Genomic DNA, 21,571 nt, shown 5'->3' on the forward strand with positions numbered 1-21,571 from the left:
CAGGGGGCCGAGATGATATTCTGGAAGAAAAGGAACAGAAAATGCTGTTACGGGGAATAGATTAAATCAATTCACCCTTAACAAGCCAGTGCCCCCTCGGCCCTCCCCCTTAATCCGGCCTTGGTTGCGTTGACCATAAAATGTCTGCATGGTTTTTCATGATTTGATATGATAAATATTAGTTTAAACATGATTATGCAAAACCAAATATATTTTTATTTCGAGGTTAAGCTATATTTTTTATAGTTAATTTTTCATTGATTTTAAAATAACACGCGGCGAAATAAAGACTGTTAACTGATTTGGAAAAAACAACAATATTTTGTATTTTGGTAATTACTTAATTTTTTTTTAGTATATTATCTTTTTTTTTTTCACGGATCGAGGTGCTTTGTAAATTTTTTAGTATTTTTTCAACTCGCATCGAGTAACAACATTCATACACAAAAGGATGCGTATTATAAACATACCGAGCAATTTTCTTAGTTTTTTATTTTAATTTTTACTATATTTTTCCTTAATATCTACTATATCTTCACAAATATCGGATTTTTTTATTTAACAGTTTCTATATAATTTAGTTTAAAAGGATAGTGCCACTTTCGTTAGTGTTCCGATTTAGTCTAAAAAATATAAACTGTTGGAAAATGAATAAGATCCAAATTTTCTACAAATAGGAGACATTATGACACGATTCGTTTCCAACGGACTTAATCACTTTAATTTAACATCTGGAGTGTGTGTACAATACTCTCGTAGCACCGTCTGCCTGGGAGTTTTTCTTAATCTAGAATACCAGGTATGAATAATGAGTGTGGTTACGTGAGCCTATAGTGTTTCTATGCTTTAGCTGTTTATCATTATTACAACGTAGTGTTATTATTGAGCTTTAGTGTTTCTAAAATAGTGACCTTTCCTGTATTTTAGCATTTTGACATTATAAATGTTGAAAGATATGGCCCAATCAATCTGAAAGACTAAATAGTTCAACGAATAACAGAATGACTATTGTGTGATAAGATTTTCAAGCTCGGCACCAGTCTGCAATACACGTGTATTGTCAGACGTATTGCAGTAATATAAAAACTCATGAATTAAATCGGAATAATACCATTTACACCAAAAACGATATTGACACTATCCCTCTAAAACACATCTTTCATTCCATAATGTCAGTCTCGTACTCGCGCTCGTCACCGAGTCCTTCATCGGGGGAATCTCTGGCCTCGGGTGAAAGCGCCAAGTGCAAAGGGTTCGCCGAAATATGAGGTATCCCGCCGCCTCCACCCGCTAGGGTACCTCTCTTCCATGTTCCATAAAGGGCTGCCCCGTAATTAGAAGATGGAGCGTGTGCCGAGGAATTATCGTACTTAAAGACCTGACTTTCGCCCGTATTGGGTCTTCCCCCTTGTTGGTAGTGGTGTTGCTGGTGTTGGTGATGATGTGGGTTGTGCTGGTGTCTCCCTAGCGTTTGAGCCGTTGGCTGACTATCGAGGTAGTTCCTATTGCGCGGACCACGAGGTAATGTCGAAGCTAATACCGGTTGAGATGAAGGTGGTGGTTGGGTCATTTCCTCCGAGGAAGTCATAATTGGCAATGGGTGTTGAGGATTGTTGGCACTCTTAAGAATCGAATAGGGTTTGCACGGCTCTTTTCCGTCCGTTTCCGAGTACAAGGTACGCAGCCTCGGATTTGAACCGTACGGGGAAGAACTGATAATATTAGAACTTGGGTAATCGTTTGGCGACGGGGTGTTACTAGTATCTCGCCTTTGATACACCGTACAAGAATCATCTGGGCTTTCTGCGAAGGTTACCACCGCGCGTTTCGTAACTCCGGGCGTGTTGGTGATTGCTGTGATACTACTAACTTTTGGCGGCGCGATTGAGTTATTCGATCCGTAAACGTTGGATTTTTCGGGCTCCGCAATTTGATTCACGACGTCGTGGTCATCTCCCCGAGATTGGTACGGCGGCATGACATCTACTGTCGTCATTTCAAAATGATTTTCTTTTATCCCGTCGTATTTCCGGTGCAATTGTATCTGTAAATTTTTCCGTTCACTAGAAGCCACAGAAGAAGAGTTATTTTGGGTCAACGTCGCGGGTTTGCGTCGCAGTACAAACAAACACACGGCTACGAAACATGCGGTGGCCACCAGAAGTACTCCTATAACGATGGCCACAATTTCACCGCCCGATAAACCTTGGCTACCTGATTGGCCGTTCACTATCAACGTCACGTTAATCGAGATGTTTCCAGCCCGGTTGGAAGCGACGCAAACATAAATGCCGGCGTCTTTCAGCATGACGTTATAAATAGTCAAGGAACTGACTTTTGGCTGTCCTTCTCCCTGTGGTGATTCCCTGATGACGTACATTTGGCGACCAAATGAGATAGGAGTCATGTTTGTGACGACCCGTCCCCTCCATATCCAGTGTATGGCGGCGTTTGGTATGGATTCTACTTTGCATTCCAACGTCGCGTTTTCTGCGACCGTCGACATGACCGGCGTTCGCGGAGTTGAAGCGTGAGGCGGGCACGCAAAGTCTTCCAGCTGTAAGTTATCCCATGAGGCATCTCGCAGACGCGAGGGCTTTTCGCAGATCGGGGGAATGCTGTAAGGCACGTTGCGTTCAACCATCCAAACGCGAACTCCCCGAATTCCACAATCGCAAAACCAAGGATTACCGTGTAGATCCAATGTTCTTAATTTGGGTAGCACTACTACAGTCTCTTCAAGCATGGAATGCAAACGATTGCCGTTCAGTCTGAGGAACTCGAGTTTTCGAAGACCAGTGAAGGCGCCCGAATCGACGCTCTCGATTTGGCAGTTCACCAGATCGAGCGTCGTTATTTGTTTCAGTGACGCGAAGCTCTCATTTTCGATCCGGTTGATTGGATTATGACTCAATAGTAATCGGCGCAATAAGGGGCAATCTTGTAATGGTATCGCCGGCACCATAATTAAGAAGTTGTGACTTAAATCGAGTTCGATCAGGTTGGCTAGATGGTAGAACGCGTCGTCCGCGATCCTTACCAGGCCGCAACGCGACAGTTTGACTTTTTGCAAATTTATTAGGCCAACGAAATGGAAGCCTTTTGTGGGCAGGTTCGTTATGATGTTTCCCGCCACGTTTAATACTTGGGTGCCATTGTTTAGTCCTTTGGGAAGGTTGGTAAGACCAACGCCTTCGCAATCCGCAGTTCTCTTGCCGTCTTTCCATTTACACTTACACTTTTTGTTGCAATCTTCCGAATTAGTTTCTTTCGGCAGCAGTACGAGTAGCAGCCAAATATAAAGACCACTCCAGAGCATCATGGGATCCAGCGGAGTCCCATGGTTGCCTGGAAGCCCGATGGTGTCAGCACGCTCAGCTTCTTCCTAATACGTTTCCTTCACCGGTAGTGACTTTGAGCCAATAAGTGACGGAACCTTCGCAAAAAAGAAATCAGTTTTAGAACTCTATAGATCATGTGGTTGCCTCTAACTTTAGTTGCGAAATAAACATTATCTAGCTCTTAATTATTTGTATAGTTGCGAAATAAACATTATCTAGCTCTTAATTATTTGTAATATAAAGTAACTGCAAAGAAGGGCACCAATGTTCAAGACGCTCCGTAGTAATTTATACAATTGTCCTCTTTTAATGGTTATAGACACCTTAATGAGAAAACGTTATAGTAATTTTTAGTTCCCCAGCCTAACTTTCATATCATAATTTAAGTTTTTACATGGATGTTACCAATGTTTTAGGAGTAACCTGGACGGACGAATAAGAAGGAACCTCATATAGTGTGCTGGGGATTACAGTTTCAAGTCCTTAGGCAAGGGGAAAAATATGAGGTTAGATTCACATTTGCGCAACTCGGCATAGTTTATCGCCTCCAAACAAAGTAAATAAAGTGCACCTAGACTTATGATACCAGCTTGTTAGCATTCGTCCTCCCAGGAGGGCCCAACTCTGTCTATAACCTTAACCTTCACGCGCGACCTCGCCTCTCGAGCCCTAATAGCGACGAGAGCTATAGGAAAAATTGGAATTTAAATTTTGATCAAAAGGTTAAAGATTCCAGTGGTAGGAAACTTGACCTAGTAGTATGAACTTTGATATAAAACACATAACGCACAAAGTTGACTGTTAAAAAGCACGAGTTACCTGAGGCCAGTCGAGGACAATCAGGCCAGGGAGGAGTAGAAAAAGAGATGAATTGTGGGGTGAAATTGTATCCTACACCACGAGCCTTACCTTGTACAATGGGAGAAAGGAAAGAAAAGGGAGGTTAAATTGGTTCCTTTTTGTTACGTGGATTACTGTTTTGGTTTTGCAACCCCTTTGCAACAAAAAATGGAATTTTTCCAAACTAACCACGCACGCATGTTCGTTCGTGTACTCACTGGCCTAGTCAGTCAGATTCTCACAAGAAGGTAGTTATATAGTACCCGTTTGCGTAAAACTTATACCACTGGCCAAGTGGTAAGTTTTTACCTATTTTTTCCCTATATCAACCAGTTGTGGAAGATAAGAATTACGTTTGCCAGTCTAAAAAGCGCATGCCTACTTCTCCCTGATCAGCCAAATCAGGCTTTTTATTTCTTTCTCAAGGCATGTGACTAAGCATTACTTCGAAACCATCATGCACTTTTAATATCAGAGACTGAGTGCGGTAAAGTTGATTTTTGGATGTTTCATCTCCCTTTCAGTCAAAATTTTCTGACCTCTCAGGTTTATTCTAGCGTTAGAGTCAATAGTCATCATAATAATCCTTATTAAAGCCCTGGTTCATGCATCAATTTTTTTCCCTGCCTAAGTCTGCTATAGCCTGAAACTCCCTTACAAAAATCTTCTTAAGAACTCTTAAGAAAATTCCTTGGGAAATTTCTTTGGAAATCCTTAAGGCGTTCTTTAGGAAATTGGGGAATATTGGCCTCTTTTTCTTTGGAAATTACTTTGGAAATATCTTTGGAATTTTCTTGGGAAATATCTTTGGAATTTTCTTGGGAAATATCTTTGGAACTTTCTTGGGAAATATCTTTGGAACGTTCTTGGGAAATATCTTTGGAATTTTCTTGGGAAATATCTTTGGAATGTTCTGGAGAAATATCTTTGGAATTTTCTTGGGAAACATCTTTGGAATTTTCTTGGGAAATATCTTTGGAATTTTCTTGGGAAATATCTTTGGAATTTTCTTGGGAAATATCTTTGGAATTTTCTTGGGAAATATCTTTGGAATTTTCTTGGGAAATATCTTTGGAATTTTCTTGGGAAATATCTTTGGAATTCTCTTGGGAAATATCTTTGGAATGTTCTTGGGAAATATCTTTGGAATTTTATTGGGTAATATATAGAGAAGTGGGTAAATTAATTTAGCCACTTGAAACGAGGATAGTTCTTACATGCAGAACCATATCCCAATACAGGAAGTGTAGTTCTTATATGCTGAACTACACCCCTTATAGAGAGGGAAGTTCTCGCATGCAGAGTGAAGTTGCTTTAAAAGTCAGACATTTAATCGACTTAAAAACATCCGTAAACGGCAGAAAGTTTTAAACCTTGTGCAATTGTATGGGGTACTAAGTGGGTTTTGGAGGCTTTAACGGCCAAGCAGTAGATACAGACGTCGTTGTTAAATTTAATAATGTATATTCACTGAGAGTTTTTCGAGTATCAGAAACGCGTTTAACCTAATTTCCTCTACAATGTTTTTCAAAAAATATTTATTTTGGACTCTAATTACGCTCGAAATAAAGATAAAACAAGCCATAAGAGAATTAAGCAAAAATTCCGACTGACAGCTTAGATTCCCTGTAAATCTAAACGTAACGATTTTAATTACTCTTACTTTACTTTTAATCTATTTTATCCTTTACATAAACACCTCACGGATTATTGAAGGCAAAGAAAATATAATAAAAAAATAGGTAAATATAACATTCCATTTCAGCGCTTGCCTAGCCTTAGCTACGGGACAAGCCTTCGTGAAACGTTTTTAATTTTTTTAACCATCAAGTTAATGTCTATCTAGGAAAACTTTAGCTAAACAATGTGGGTAAAATATATATGTAAAGCATAATTGCAATATATCTGGCCCTTTGAAATTCATCTCTAAAATTCTTAACTAATTTCGTTGGAAAATAAACCTTCTTTGGAAATTAATCTCTTGAATTCCAAAAGAATTTCGTTGGAAAATAAACCTTTGGAAATTAATCTCTTGAATTCCAAACGAATTTCGTTGGAAGATAAGCCCTAGATCTTCTCTGGAAAACCAACCCTAGAGCTTCATTGGACATTTATCTCAATAATTCCTAACGAATTTCTTTTGGAAATAAACCATGGACCTTCTTTGGAAATTGATCTCAAGAATTCTAAAGAATTTCGTTGGAAAATATTCCCTAGACATTCTTTGGAAATTTATCTCAAGAATTTCTAAAGAACTTCTTTGGAAAACAACCCTAGACCTACTTTGGAAATTTATCCCTAGAATTCCTAAAGAATTTCTTTAGAAAATAATACCAAGAAATTCTTTGGAAATTTATCTCTAGAATTCCTAAAGAATTTCTTTAGAAAGTAATCCCAAGACATTCTTTGGAAATTTATCTCTAGAATTCCTAAAGAATTTCTTTCGAAAAAAATCCCGAGACCCTCTTAGGAAATTTATCTCTAGAATTCCTAAAGAATTTCTTTAGAAATTAATCCCAAGACATTCTTTGGAAATTTATCTCTAGAATTCCTAAAGAACGTCTTCAGAAAATAATCCCAAGACATTCTTTGGAAATTTATCTCTAGAATTCCAAAAGAATTTCTTTAGAATATAATCCCAAGAGATTCTTTGGAAATTTATCTCAAGAATTCTTTAGGAAATTCCATGGAAGTCTTTGGAAATAGTTTCTTTAGAAAATGATCCCAAGGGCTCCGTAGGGTTCCAAAGAAATTCCTTTAGAACTCTTAAGAAGATTTTTGTAAGGGCTATGAAGCTCTTTTAGAAATTTCATATGTTTTCGATACAGTTTTGGGGTTTTGAGGTACATGGAACTATTCTTATAACAATTCCTGACGTGCAGAGTATGAAAAGAATGTGTCGCCCTTGTGATGATGGTGTGACGAAGGAAGTTGGTGTTTTAGAATTTCAAAACATTGTATGAAATAGTTCATGAAACACCCCTATGGATGTTCGTGGAAATTTCGTCGAAAACCAGCCTGCTGCAACCCTAAACCAACTAATGGCCACGTCACCTCAAAAGTACAAAAAGAACCATCCATTATCATTTTCTTTTACTTGTACACGACCAAGAAACGGGAAAAAAACCGAATAAACCTATGTAAAGACATCCGTCTATATTTTGTATGTCTGTTTGGGCGAAAAATCATTCTTCAACGAAAAACTAGAAATAAAGAGTGAAAAAGCATCCCTGAAAGAAAAAAAATCGCTGGTTGTAGATTTTGACAACTCTTGGGTCTAAAGGAAAAGGAAACTAGTCGCTTTGAGAAACGGAAAGAGACCGACTCAAGGAGAAAAACCTCAGTCTCTGAAACATTACAAAAGCCTTTTTTCTTTAATGCTTCAAATACGTTGAACCCAAAATGGTGCTGCAAGAGTCAGGGTTAATAGATGGAGGTGTTGAGAATATTCAATTGCAATATATCTAATTATGTCTTTAAAAAATTATGTCTAATGTAATTTCGAAACGGTTACTAAGAAATTCCAATCTCAGAGGTCAGTAACTGTTAAGTACAGCGCCCTCTAGAAGGATATCTTATGCATCCATAAAAATAAAAAGTATTGAAATATTCTTATGGTTCTGGCACGATTGAATTGTTATAATAATTGTTATAATAAGATTTTTTCGAGAGGAAAGTAATGACGGTTCTGGTTCATTATGGAACTTATTTGGAAGACGAAAAACAAACGTGAAGCTTAAGAAAAGTTCAGGCTTTATATTTTTGTTTTGTCGAAAGTGTGTATAAACATATTCAAATTCCAATTATGTATGAAGCTACCATATTGTAAGAGATACGAAATACTACTTCTTTTACAATATAATACACGTGAAGCCGATCATGACGTTAAGAAGTTATAATTGGGCTGAAAAGCGATGATCTTAGCTTTTTTCCTCCACTATATCCGGGACCCTCACTGCATTGCCATATAAGCAAGCTTCTTACTTGTCATTGCCAAATGTATGAGCTCGGAATACATAAGATGGCTATTTATTCGTCCTAAGGCCAATCAGTATTTCATTTCTGTGAAAATGTTTTTAAAAAGGACAACGCAACGGTAACGATATCGTTGTCATAGGGACAGTCTTTATGAGCTTTTTAACGTAAATAGTTTCTAGAGGGTCTACTCCGAGTTTTACATATAACGTGAGAGATTAATGATATTCGCTTCTTTAAGTGGGCTTGGGCGTCGGGGTTATATCAGAATTTTGACATTATTTTCTCAGCTCGGACGCCTCAGAACGATATGCTTATCATGTGAGTTTTGTTACAACTTGCGTAGTGGTTGAAGGATTTCTAGCATTTTTCTCCTAATAATGACGTATTTTAACCATAGTATCACTTTCGTTACTTTTATTTCAACCAAACACTTGGATTTTCTTAACGATCACAACTAGAGACCTAAAACCAGTTAGATGATAATTGCCCATAAATCCTTAACTACTTGTTTCAGCACTACAAGTCGATATTATCATGTTGATGACGAAGTTGGTAGAAGTTTAGAGTGTAATGGTAAACTATGTTTTCGATAGGAAACAGCATTACATTTTCAAAAAGCTGATTTATAACGCCTTCTTGGATAACCCAAGAGGGTTTATCTTAATACAGAGAGTTCTTGGATGATTATCCGTTTGATGTTCGACATCAGTTTCGGGTCTTAATATAACGCGTGAGAGTTCTTCACCTTATTGCGTGAGTCTCAAAAGGTGCTCCTATTTAGACCATTCCCTATGGGCCACACTCAATAAAAACCTCTTCACGGCCAAGAAGACAGGAATAGTTTTCTAGCTTATAGAAATGTTCGTTTTCCACGACGATGTTTGAAACATGCAACTCCAATTTTGACCTATAACTATTGCCTCTTGCTCGTCTGTCCCATTCAATCCAAGGCCTAAAGAGCAAAATATAGCCACTCGTACCTTTCACGGGATAGTGGAGTCTTCGCGAACCCAAGCTCAAGAATACGGACGTGACAAAGAGACCATGAAATTTCACACTCGAAGTAAACGACAGAAAAAGATTTACTGGCACTGATTGTTTTCGAGATACTCAGTCATCTCATCTACTTATCAGGAAATCATGAGCGGTGTAGTTCACAGAACCGAACGTCGGATAGGGTAGCTAAGGGGGAAAAAGAACGGAACGAAAAGACATGTCAGAAAACTTTTTACTTTTGCACGCCAGATGGCGTTCAAAAGTTATATTTTTATAAACGGAAGACTTAAAGCCCGTCGAGCACGCTCGGGTGTCAATTGAAATATACGGGCCCACGAGAGGGAAACGATGAAAAATTCCCCAGTGGAATACCGGCGGTGGTTTGCTGACGTCATGGTGTAACCAAGAATCTGATACGCATGCGCGAGCTTTATAAAAAAATACCACTAGAATATGAACTTGATTAACTACGCTCGTGGTATGGTGGTTAGAGCCGTTGCCTTTTGCGCGGCAGAACCATGGGTCGCAGTTCGAATCCACACGAGGAAATATTTTTTTTTTAAGTTTTATTTTAATTAAGGATATTTTGAGACGAAATTCATCTTAAAATAACGAGGAAAAAGTTTTAACAAAAGTAAATTTATTATTAATACAGGCCTAAGCGCGCTATCTCAGGGAAGGCAGTCAAGGTGTATTTGGTCACCACGCATAGTAGTTTGGATAACTAGGCTCGTGGTATGGTGGTTAGAGCAGTTGCCTTTTGCGCGGCAGAACCATGGGTCGCAGTTCGATTCCACACGACGAAATTTTTTTTTTTTTAAGTTTTATTTTAATTAAGGATGTTTTGAGACGAAATTCGTCTTAAATTAACGACGAAAAAGTTTTAAAGTTTTAACAAAAGTAAATTTATTATTAATACAGGCCTAAGCGCGCTATCTCAGGGAAGGCAGTCAAGGTGTATTTGGGCACCACGCATAGATGTCGCTTTTCAAAACCTCAAATCTCAAAAATCCCCGCGAATTTTTAAAACCAGCAAAACTTTGAGATTGAGGAATTTTAAAAATATAAATAAAATATTGCCACATTTTAAAAATTGGAATAAAATGGAGTCATATTTTAAAAATAGGAATAAAATAGAGTCATATTTAAAAAAAGGAATAAAATAGAGTCATATTTAAAAAAAGGAATAAAATAGAGTCATATTTAAAAAAAGGAATAAAATAGAGTCATATTTAAAAAAAAAGGAATAAAATAGAGTCATATTTAAAAAAAAGGAATAAAATAGAGTCATATTTAAAAAAAGGAATAAAATAGAGTCATATTTAAAAAAAAGGAATAAAATAGAGTCATATTTTAAAAATAGGAATAAAATAGAGTCATATTTTAAAAATAGGAATAAAATAGAGTCATATTTTAAAAATAGGAATAAAATAGAGTCCCATTTTAAAAATTAAAATTGTTCACATTTTAAAAATAGGAATAATATTGTTTTAATGTGGCACTATATTAATACTAGTTTTAAAATGTTTTAAAATAATCTGAATCAGTTTTGTTTGACTTACGTAATAAAAATTAATGTTCTGTTTTAACATTCCTGTTTTTAAAATGAGATAAAAAAAAACTTAGGCATTCGGCGAATTAAAAGGTACCGAAAAAATTCTCGGGGGAGCGCGCTCAGGCTGGGCGCGCGGTATAGGTGGTATATCGGTTAGAAATATTGAGTTTTGCTCGGCAGAACCATGGGTCGCAAGTTCGATTCCACACGAGAAAATAATTTTTTTTTTTTCACGTTTTATTTTAATTAAAGATGTTTCGGGACGAAATTCATCTTAAGATAATAAGGAAAAAGTTTGAAAATTATAACTTAAGTAAATTATTTGAATGATTGCGCTGTTAAAGAATTCGCAACGAGGGCATACTCACTCACTTCTATTACTGTGTTGCACTATTAGAATAATAATAGAAGTAAATAAATTAACGTTAGAATTACGGGTAATCGTTTTAGCATAGTTACGGCTATTCACGTAAATTTTCTATACGCCTTTTAAGTTCGGTACGCTGTGGCTAATATTATGAGTCCATCCCTGGGCCATTTTTTGATAGTAATAATAGTAATTCGACAGTTGCCGTGCAAAAGTATTCTGTGCCCAGCCGGGCACATCTTGTTCTCGTTGAAAACCGATCTGGCAAAGATATTTGCCAAAAATACAAGAAAACGCTCTCATCCTTATATACGCTCTTGTTCCGCTAGGTCCAAGAATTCCCGGAATCCTTATCCTACCCCTCTCTTTCGCACCTTTTTTTTTTACTGCTAGCTCAGTTTCTTCGCGTATTACAAGCAGTTTCGCTAATACGAGACCCTCTTGGAAATGACGGTCGGGTGCCTGGTATGGTGATGGAGAGATGCTGTAAGAGGATGGGAACTACACCCCCTGGCATAAAAAAGATTCCGGAGGGAGGGAAATTTTTTCTTTAGCTATTTTAATCTTACAATGTCTTGGTTTCCGTTTTTTGGTTAAGTTTTCTTCGCTAAAGAAACAAAATTACAAAGTACTATTTCTATTATGGATTTTTTTCAAAAAGAGATTTTTTCAAACAATGGTTTTAATTTCACTTCGTTAATTAATTCGGCAAGATTAAAGTTACGTAATTAAGGCAACCCAGATATGGTTGGCTATATAAAGACAATACAGGGTGAAATATTCTACCCACGTGTAATCCCAGTTCTACCTTAAAAAAGCGTTGAACTCTCAGACGTTGTAAACTAATTAGTGAAAATTCCTCGTAAAGTTTTTTGTCGCTAAAATACAAGCTTTAATACCATTTTTCTCTTTTTCATTTTTGGAAATTGGAACATCAAAATTTTCATGCAGGGAATTATAATCTGGTACATGAAAGTCGACAATTCAATCTACATGAAACGAAGAAATTATCCAGACTGCCATACTTTTAAACAAAGAATGTTTTTGGATTTTATACCTCTTCTTTGAAAATCTTGCTTCACTCCAATAGTTCACCAGGAACTCTCAAAATCTTTAAATGGTGGACCACTTAATGTTATATTTGGTAATTATATTTTTGTTTATTTTAAAGTCATTTCGATTTTAAGATTTTATTTAACTTATTATCGAAATGCACCTCCATGCCCAGACCCTTCGTCAAATTAAGCAGTTATTTGCTCGAGATGAGAAATTAGAGTAATCTAAGAAAACAAATTTCAGAATAAATCCTCTAGAAAAAATTATCATTTTTTCGGTGATTTATAGTACTTAAAGGTTTGCCATGTTTATAATATATTAGGTTATGGCCTCTGAGAATTCTAAAATCACCATAGTAAAATTATGGTATGCTATAAATTATGTAATTAACAGCGGTGTTTGGTAAATGACTAATTTGAATCTCTAGTTTTGGAACGCGTCGCCACAGATCCCACTTAATCCGCTCCATTTCGCAAACTCTATCGCGGCTGCTGCGATGGTTGCCTTAAAACTTAAAGACAACAATTATACGTCATGATACTCATTACCGCTACACCCTTGCATATTCTAATATTATCATAAATTTATAAGATATGTTACATAAGTAAGTATGACACTACCTTTACTTCGTAATGCTAGAGACAAACTGAGAGCTAGTTCAAGAACGACAAGCGAGAATTGACTACACTCGATTTTGCAGTCCATCTTCTTATTTAGTCTGTACTAAGCCTTTGACAGCGCCTCACCAGGCGTCGCTTTCCTAGAATCTATGACGTTTCACCTACGTCACTACATGACAGCCTCTTATATACCAGTGAAAAACATATGGAACATATCTTGTGAACTTACGATTCCAAATATTCGGTAAATTTAATCATTTTTCGTGAAAAAAATCAAAAATCAAAAATCAATCGAAAAAAATGCGCTTGGAGTAATCAAACCAGGCGCATTATTCCGTTCAGAGTCACACCTAGTTTAACGTTCAGCCACGGAATAAATGTTAGTAAATAGGCTCATTAGAAATAATAATAGCCCGAGTTAGAAATGGGGCCGGTGAAGGATGGTCAAGGAAGGAGCTAGTCATTAATGATAAATCCGTTTCGCGCCGCGAGAAACAATGTAAAATTATTCCAGCAGCAAAATAGGAAGGAGAAGATCTAAGCTTAGAGCATGGTTTGTATAGAGATGGTATAAAGTGAAGGATTTTCGAACTTTCTAATGACATAGCCTGTGCCAGATGGCGCAACAGACCCTAACTTTAGGTCTCGTGTACTCAAATACGTCATTGGTTGCTGCAAAAATATTTCCTTCCCGCCAAGTCGATTTTGATAAAACAACCAATCTCCAATGTTTCAAAGCTTCGCCGATATTTTAAAGGAGTTCAAGCCACACTCTTTTACCAGCACAAAAAATACACGTTAATAGTCAATTGAAATTTGTCAACACAATTGACTTTTGAAACAAGTCCAATTGGCTTCCATTGAAATCTGCCATCACCGAGCATGACTGTACTATATTATACAGGGTATATTTGTGACAATAAAACACATTAATGAGCTTCTCACATTTCGTGAGATTTTTAAAAGTATATTAGAATTATCAAAAAAAGAACATGGAGTTGTGTGTGACAGATGGCGCCTTATCCTAGCAGAAAACTAGTAAAAACCAGTTTTTAGAATAGCGAAATACTATGCTAAATATTTTTGAGTACCTATATACTACTCAAGAGTGACATTCCTGCGAGATTTCAGCTTCCTAGGTAAATCGATTTGAGCTGGGCGTTTAATGAAAAAGTTATAGATATTACCAATTACCTTATACTGGGGAGAAATGAAGAAAGTCGTAGGGCCTGCAATGCAACGACCGAGGCACGTATGTTTCCTTAGAGATTATCCAAGTTATAATATGGAGAAACATTCTTGTATTTCAACCATCTCTATAGAAACCTTGCTAAAAGTGTGGCTGGTTCCATGTATGCACCACGAAATATACTATCAGAACCGAGCAATCTTCATTTACAGAAAGAGAGCGAGAAAGCGAAAGAGGTAAAACTCGGTAAAGGTTTGCTGGAATTAATGCTATCCTCGGAGAGAAATCTAAGCCATCCATCAATAGAATTAATTAAAGCCAAAAGTAGGAATGGCTATCTGATTACACCTTTTGCTCTTCCTTCTCCATTCTATCAGACGTAGATTTATACGAAGCTATCAGACATCAGACATTTCTATTAGTGCGTGAGTTCTTGATTTTAATGCTATTCGGTAGCTTCCTTTAAAAATTTCCAAAACATTTTATTATTTGCAGCTCATCCCTAAAGCGAGAGTGACAAAGAGCGTCGACATACTCAGGGAGCAGTAGAAAAGGAGTCTAATTTTGGGGTGAACCAGTATTCCAGTGGGAGAAAGGGGCAGTGAGCAGTTATATGAAGGAGACTAGGAGAGACCAAATTCTCTGTCAGTCCCCCTCTTCTCCTTTCAAAACGGGTACCAAGCTGTGGCTTGGTATCAGAGTTCCTCACATGCGCGATTAGTGCAACAAAGAGGGAAAATAAATCAGAGACTATTTTACGGCTAGTGTCACGGCTACGTGTAGTTAACCACGCTAATTTCTAGGGTGAGCCTCTCCCTGTCTTTCGCACTTACTCTTTGAATTTCCTTCTTATCGGATCACGTGACGTCTGGCTCCCCAGCTATGCGCCGAGGTAAGTGCGCCTGAGAGTGATGGGGCTGTTCCGTTATAGTTACCTTACCCCTTCCCTCTTTGACTTTGGTAATACGTCAGGTTGTAAGATGAACGAGGATTAGTTTTTTTCGTAATTCATATCCTTGGATACCCATTGTTAATATTTGAAGATATTCTTATTTTTAGAAACTTTCATACCAATATCTAGATGTATATTGCCCACAGGTACCCAGAAAGTTAGTTTGCTTTTGAATAGGATAAGTTTCACGTTATCGATAAACAAACAACAATATAGAAAAATACAAGCAACGAAACCAAGAAAAAATAATGAAAATTTGCATTATTGTTTTTCGATAAAACTGTTATTGGAAGGTAAAAAAATAGAGAAAACCACGGGCTGTGTGGTATAGCTATACGATATTTAATGCTAACATGGAAACTTTGTTGAAAAGTTATAAGTAATTAAATGTTTAAAATTCTTAAATTTTTCACTACCCATTTCCAAGATGGGTCTTGGATTTAGACAAAAATCTTTCTTAGTGAGTATTTACGTCTAAAGAAAAACGTTCCCGTGAAATTAATGAAATAACATTTAATTACTTATTTCATTAATTTCACGGGAACGTTTCTCTTTAGACGTAAATACTCAATAAGAAAGATTTTTTCCAAATCCAAGACACATCTTGGAAATTGGTGGTGAAAAATTTAAGAATTTTTAACCTTTCTCGGCAAATCAAGTCCGATTTTATAAAAATTTCCTTCACATACCCTAGATGGTTTTAGGGGTTAAATATGGCGCCATGTTTTATAATGGCAGGCCGAAAAGTGAAGAAAATGTCCGATCAAATACCCTATCCATTTCAGCAGTTTACAAGATGGATAAAAATTTTGCAAGACGAGTATGATTTTCCGGCGCTTATTCCAAACAGTGGCTCAGATGAAAATTACAATAGGTTTATAGAGCAAGGAATATAACAAGCTCAAGTTTGAAGAAAATCAATATCGGTTGGCAGTTGGCACGCACCATGTTCATTTCCATTATGAGATCTATTGAACTATGGAACACGCTGTATTTATTAAGCATAATAATCCAAAATTATTTGTTTGGGAAATTTAATAATTTATACTCAACATGGGACAGTTTTTGTTCGACACGTAACGATCCAGTAATATAGATTGATATAATTGTGAATAATTTGTTACAGTTCTTTAGATTTATCTACTTCTATTTCATCATTGATTAGTAAAGGAGAGGAAAGTGAACCAATGGAGGCTACCGACTTAGAATGACCCTGATCACATTATTTATTTCTTGTACGAGATTTTTTCTTTTGTATTGCGTTGCTTCCAAGGCTTCGTTTCTCTAGTTAGGTTTGGGGAAGAATGTCTTTAATTAATAGATATTTTTGGAGAAAAATACGAGGTAGAAAAGTCAAGAGACGTTTTCCCCGTTTAGAAACAATTAGTGTTGATTGGTTTCCTAGTTCATGAATTCAATAAATTATTTATAGCTACATTTAAAGTGTTAGAGAAAAACGTTTCGAGTTGGAGAAGTAATTCTCTTTTCTTGAAATAATTTAATGATGTAGAAGGTTGAAAGACAGGTAGGTGATGTGTTTTTTCCTTGGAAAAGCGTGCACTGATCATACTTAACTTCCCACTCAGCAGCTATAAAATTTTTAAGTGTCTAGCTTGCTCTTCAACTTGTTCGTTGCTGACGTGCGACGAGTTGTCTCTGACGAAAAAAAATCTTCCACAAGTAGAGTTATCTCAACCATGACCGACACACACTGAGATTTCTGAGTAGAAAAATAAGAAACTTCTAGATTTAAAGATAAGATGTCACAGTAGAGCCGAAAATATCAACTGTCATAAAATGGGATAGTAAATATTTGTAAACATTTTTTACAGTTCGTGCAACGCTTAAATATATATGATTATATTATTTTTATCCAATTATAATAGAGAGATGAGATTCTAAAATATATCAAGTGTACGAAACATTTTGATCTTATGGCACATTTAAATTGATTGTAGATATATTTAGGTTCACGATAATGAAATATTTTAAATGTTAAACGGTCGCGTAAAACACTTCTTCAGGTGGGTGGACTTAACATAAAAAGAAGTGCAATATCCCTCATCCACATGAAGCTCAGGGTTTAGGACTGTTAGCAAGTCAACCTGAGATGTCTTATGAACAGTTCTCTCAAGGTTGGATGTACTAAAAAATTTAACTATACTCCTATTATACTTAAAAGTCAAAAAACAATTCCAGACTTTTCTGAGTATTTTATAAACTGAAAGGAAGCTTTCTTGTGTATAAATGTAGTATATAATTAAAACTAAATGCACTTGTATCACTAATGAAATGAAATTTTTGTATTAATTTAAGAAACCACATTGACGCTGGGTTCACTAACAAAATGAAACAAATTCAGATCAAAAGCAACAAATACCTCGGTCAACGATAAATCGAGAAAAGCTGCGCCTTCCTAAAAATCTCCAAATTTGGTCAAATGTAGCGTAACAGTGAAATATACGAGTAATTCAGTAGAAAAATGCTTATCAGTCACGTCCCAATAAAGTAACACGGCACATAAAATATTAAACAGTAAGATAAGGTAATATCAAAATTATGTATCAAAAACCTGATATAAAATGCATTTTATTATACCAGAAATTAGTTGATTTTTACAGGAATATTGAACCCCTACCCTAATATGCTGTATAGTGTTAACAATGAAGCAAGCTAACGGCTGCCAACTCTCACCAGTTTCACAAATTTCTTTTATATTTTAACGCCTTTATATTTCAAGTCGTGGTTGTTTAACATCAGCGTGAGTGTCCCGCCTATGCCACTTTTTTGTATCTTCGATTTTTCGTATTACTTCGCGTTTCATTGTGACTAGAATTCTCAATTAAGGTTTTACTTTAAAACCTAAAACGATATAAGGCATGCATGTAGCCGGAAAATCTTTACACTTCAAAATTTTTAATTTCTCCCATAATCGTCGATAAGAAGTGTTGCAGACGCCCGACAATGAAAACTAGAATAAAATCTTGAAATAGTACGGAAAATTTTAAGCATAACGAAAGCAAAATAAATCGATAAATTCTTATTGAACGACAAACTAAAACTTCCTGCGATTGAGTTGTAGTTGTATTCTTCATTAACAAGGTGGGAAAAGCTGATATTTTGTTTTGATAGAAAAATCTTTATGTTACTATACGTAATAAAAACAGTTGGGGCCAGAATGGATTATGCACGTGACGGATTTGATAAGTATCTGAATATTTCCATGTAACACCATGCACGTCTAACATCGTTCAGAATTCGGAATAAATTAAATATAACTAATCTAAACCTGTAAATGGGAGAAGTAGAGTATTTTGTAAGCACTTTTAAGATCGTCAACCCTAATTCTAATCTCCCAGAATTAATGGGACAGATTTGTGAAAAAACTTGGACAGAACTTATCACGTGACCAGTGGAAAAATTATCTGCGAGCTACGAACCGCCATCTCGTGAGAATCTAACTAAGCAAGCAAGTACACGAACGTATGCACGTGCATGGTTAATTTTGAAAATACTACTTTTTGGCTACAGAGAGTTATCACAACTTACTTATTGGTTCGCTTAGAAATGCGCAGAGGCAGAATTTTAGTGTCAGAATGTTTTCAGCCAATGAAAAAATGTCACCTTTGAGTTTGTATTTCTGTTCACTAGATGGCGCTTGCTTCATTTTCAATTTGTCCCTTAACGGGCGTATATATATGGCCAGCTTGTTTATTTTATTTTTAGGTCTATTACAACGGTGTAGTATACTGATATAACTTCACCCCACAATGTCTCCTTTTCTACTTATCCCAGCCTGTAATATTATGAAATCTAGTTCAGGCTTAGAATAAAGCAGAGTTATTAATAATGTAATATATTCATTATACAAGTGCGTGTTCTCGACAAATATGACGGCGGAATCTTAATTCTAATTACTTATCGCTTTGTTTCACACAGTTTTTTCTGAAATCAAATATTCTTGGGAAATATTAAATTAACTCTCGCATTCGCTGTTTTCTGGCTGTCCCCATTCAATTTTCTTATATAGAATAACTCAATTGTTATATTATTCTGTAGTATATACCCCAAACGACAAAAAAATATCGGACAAATAATACAATAGAACATATCTCATAAATATTATAGAAATAAAGTTTGAGCGATAGAACGGACATTTTTATAGAACCTCTATCATAGATCATGCCAACCTTCAACTATGCTCTTCCATCCCAAAAATTATAGCTCTTTCCAAGATAGGAACTTACGAGCTTTTGAATTTATAGCAACTAGCCCATATATTCGGCGAGCAATCTGAAACACGAAATTTTTGCGAAACATTCGTTGAGAATAAATATTTGGTTTTTCCGAATTTTATTGTGGGAAATTTTTATGGGTATTATACTTTCTAAATTTATTGCTAGTAATATCTGTATTAAGAATTATTCAACGTTGTTTAAACGAAAATCTTTTCTCGCATTTTATGGATTTTCTATAAAGTAGAAACTGTACTTTATAGTAGATATACAATACATAAATGCATGAGAATTTCACTTTCTGAGTAGTTTAAAGTAATATTTTTGTCTATTTCCACAATTTTTCTTTTACTGTATCAAACATCATCTACATTATAACAAGGATAGATGTAATTTTGGGAGCAGGAATAGAGAACGGTTAGTATTTATTTCAGTCCGACTCATAGCCCAGTATAGAGCTCCTCCCTCCCACACGTAACGAAAAGTTTAAAGTGTCATATTGGCTCTCGTTAACTACGTTATGATGACGTAGCTGAAAAATACGTGATTACTTTTTACCTCTGTCGCTATGACCCGCCTCTTCTTTCATACCCCTCCGTCCCGAGGAAGGGGCTCCGGGACTTGGACACGCGTCCAGATTGCTCTGTTCTCCATTCCTGCTTCCAAAATTATATCTATCCTTGATTTTAGTAATGAAAACTGATAAAATAGGTGTACGAAAATATTTCTCACTAGTTGTTTCCCGCGACTTCGTTCTCGAGGAATTAGAATCTTTTTTAAATTAATTAATACAAAGCAAACAACAAAACCTGAATTGCTTAAGCAAAGCAAAACGGAATGAACGGTATTCAAAGAAACCGCTAATTAAAATAACGAAGTGTTGAAATTATCCTCCGGAAACGTACAGAATAAATAACGAGAAATATAAATTAATTATTTACCTAACTGTAAGGCAAGCAACAAAATCAGAATAGCAAATAAAGCAAAACTAACAGAACGGAAGGAGAAGAAACACTGATATTATCAGACAGAAACGTACGACAGGAATTACCCGAATTAAAAAGTATCCTATACATTGAAGTAAGAAGAAACGGCTAGGTTTGTTCGATGATACCGCAAAAACGGTCAACGTAAATTTAAAAAATAGTTAAAATAATGAAGTTAAGAAGTGAATATGGAATGTTTTAAAAATCATTGAAATTATCCCACGGAAACGTTTCCTATATGTTAAAAGTACGAAGAAAAAGTATCATATAACTTAAAACTTAAAATATAAATTTTCGACGTAATATCGCAAAAGTATCAAAACTACCGACGAAAACCTTCTACCGGAATAACAAGTATCCTAAATTGTAATCCAGTCTCTATTCTAACTGGTTGGAAATTTTCGTCAAAATCCGTTCAGCCGTTAAAGTGGTATTGAGTGACAAACATCTATCACATTTAAAGTTATAGTAGTAAAGAAATTTTATTTATATATTTTACCGCACAACTAATTTTAAATTAAAAACGTGATGATATTTCATAAAATTTCCTGGTTCTCATTAATCATACTAGAAGATATATTTTGAGTTCTTGTCTTTTACAGACGTTATATAATAATTCCGAGCGCATGAAAAAGAATCTTTTTGTAACTTACATCTCAGCCCAAAAATGAAATTTTAATCCAGACACTGAAGTTTAATTTTAGAAACTAGAACTGTTTATAATGGTTTGGACATAAATAACCCATAAAATTCCTATAACAAAGGAACTTTTCAATCTGTCAAAATTCCCATAAAACTATTTTCAAAGAGAACCAAATTTACCTTATTCCGTGTATAAAAGAAAAAAAATTTTAACTCTTTCATATAAGAAAAACCGCCATCGAACAGACTAATACGTTAAAAATAGGCTTAAATCTTTCTTATGGGATTCAGAAGAAATAAAAAACAGTAGATTTATGATCGTTTATAGCACAGCCTCCTTTCCCTTCTAAGTCTCTAAAGAGAAATATGACTTACTCTGCCTTTCCTCGCAATATTTATCCACTTTTATTAAACCAATGAAAGTCAAAGGCATGCGAAATGGATAAATAGTAGCTAGGCTGTGGATTACGCTGTATTAGCTCAATCTTGGAAGACAAAATCCTGAAAAATGTATTAGAGGGAACTGACTGTAAGGCTTCATAGTAAATCCAAAAGGAAGATTAACTCGAAGTTCTATTAAATAAAATTCTTACTATAAATGTAACTGATTCTCAACGGGAAAGCCTAGTACAAACCTAAAAACGGTCAAAAACGTTGTCACCGTCCTGTTGTGTAATTGTGCTTGCATTAGCCGGAAATTCCTGAAGAATCTCATTGGTTACTACTGAAGCTGCTTTGTAAGAACAGCAGTGAAAGGTCATGCTTCATAATGTAATGTATACTATCGTTAAATCTCGTAACGAGAAATGTAGCT

At 35.8% G+C, this 21,571-nt stretch overlaps 1 protein-coding gene and 1 long non-coding RNA gene across 4 annotated transcripts in view; one reads left to right on the forward strand and one right to left on the reverse strand.

Annotated features, from left to right (window-relative positions):
- Nucleotides 1-244: 244 nt before the first annotated feature.
- LOC149689125 (uncharacterized) overlaps nt 245-21,571 on the reverse strand; it is a 41,883-nt gene continuing 20,556 nt past the window's right edge. Inside the window, exons 1-2 of one of the 3 annotated variants that reach the window (XM_089869576.1) lie at nt 13,104-13,428; nt 245-3,436 (exon numbers count right to left, since the gene is read on the reverse strand). In XM_089869576.1, the coding sequence (XP_089725702.1) occupies nt 1,160-3,322 (2,163 nt within the window). In that variant the 5' untranslated portion in view covers nt 3,323-3,436; nt 13,104-13,428 and the 3' untranslated portion in view covers nt 245-1,159. Of the gene's footprint in view, nt 3,437-3,603; nt 3,638-13,103; nt 13,429-21,571 lie in introns of those variants that run through there. The other 2 variants (XM_089869577.1, XM_089869575.1) reach the window with 2 other exon arrangements.
- On the forward strand, nt 13,664-18,440 carry LOC149689126 (uncharacterized). Its single transcript, XR_016383862.1, has 5 exons — nt 13,664-14,005; nt 14,076-14,266; nt 14,438-15,273; nt 15,589-17,439; nt 17,516-18,440. It is a non-coding gene; the product is annotated as an uncharacterized LOC149689126 (long non-coding RNA).

This window comes from Phalangium opilio, unplaced genomic scaffold, assembly GCF_054372755.1.
Source record: "Phalangium opilio isolate 3A_F unplaced genomic scaffold, DU_Popi_V2 ptg000031l_1, whole genome shotgun sequence".
Classification (NCBI taxonomy): domain Eukaryota; kingdom Metazoa; phylum Arthropoda; class Arachnida; order Opiliones; family Phalangiidae; genus Phalangium; species Phalangium opilio.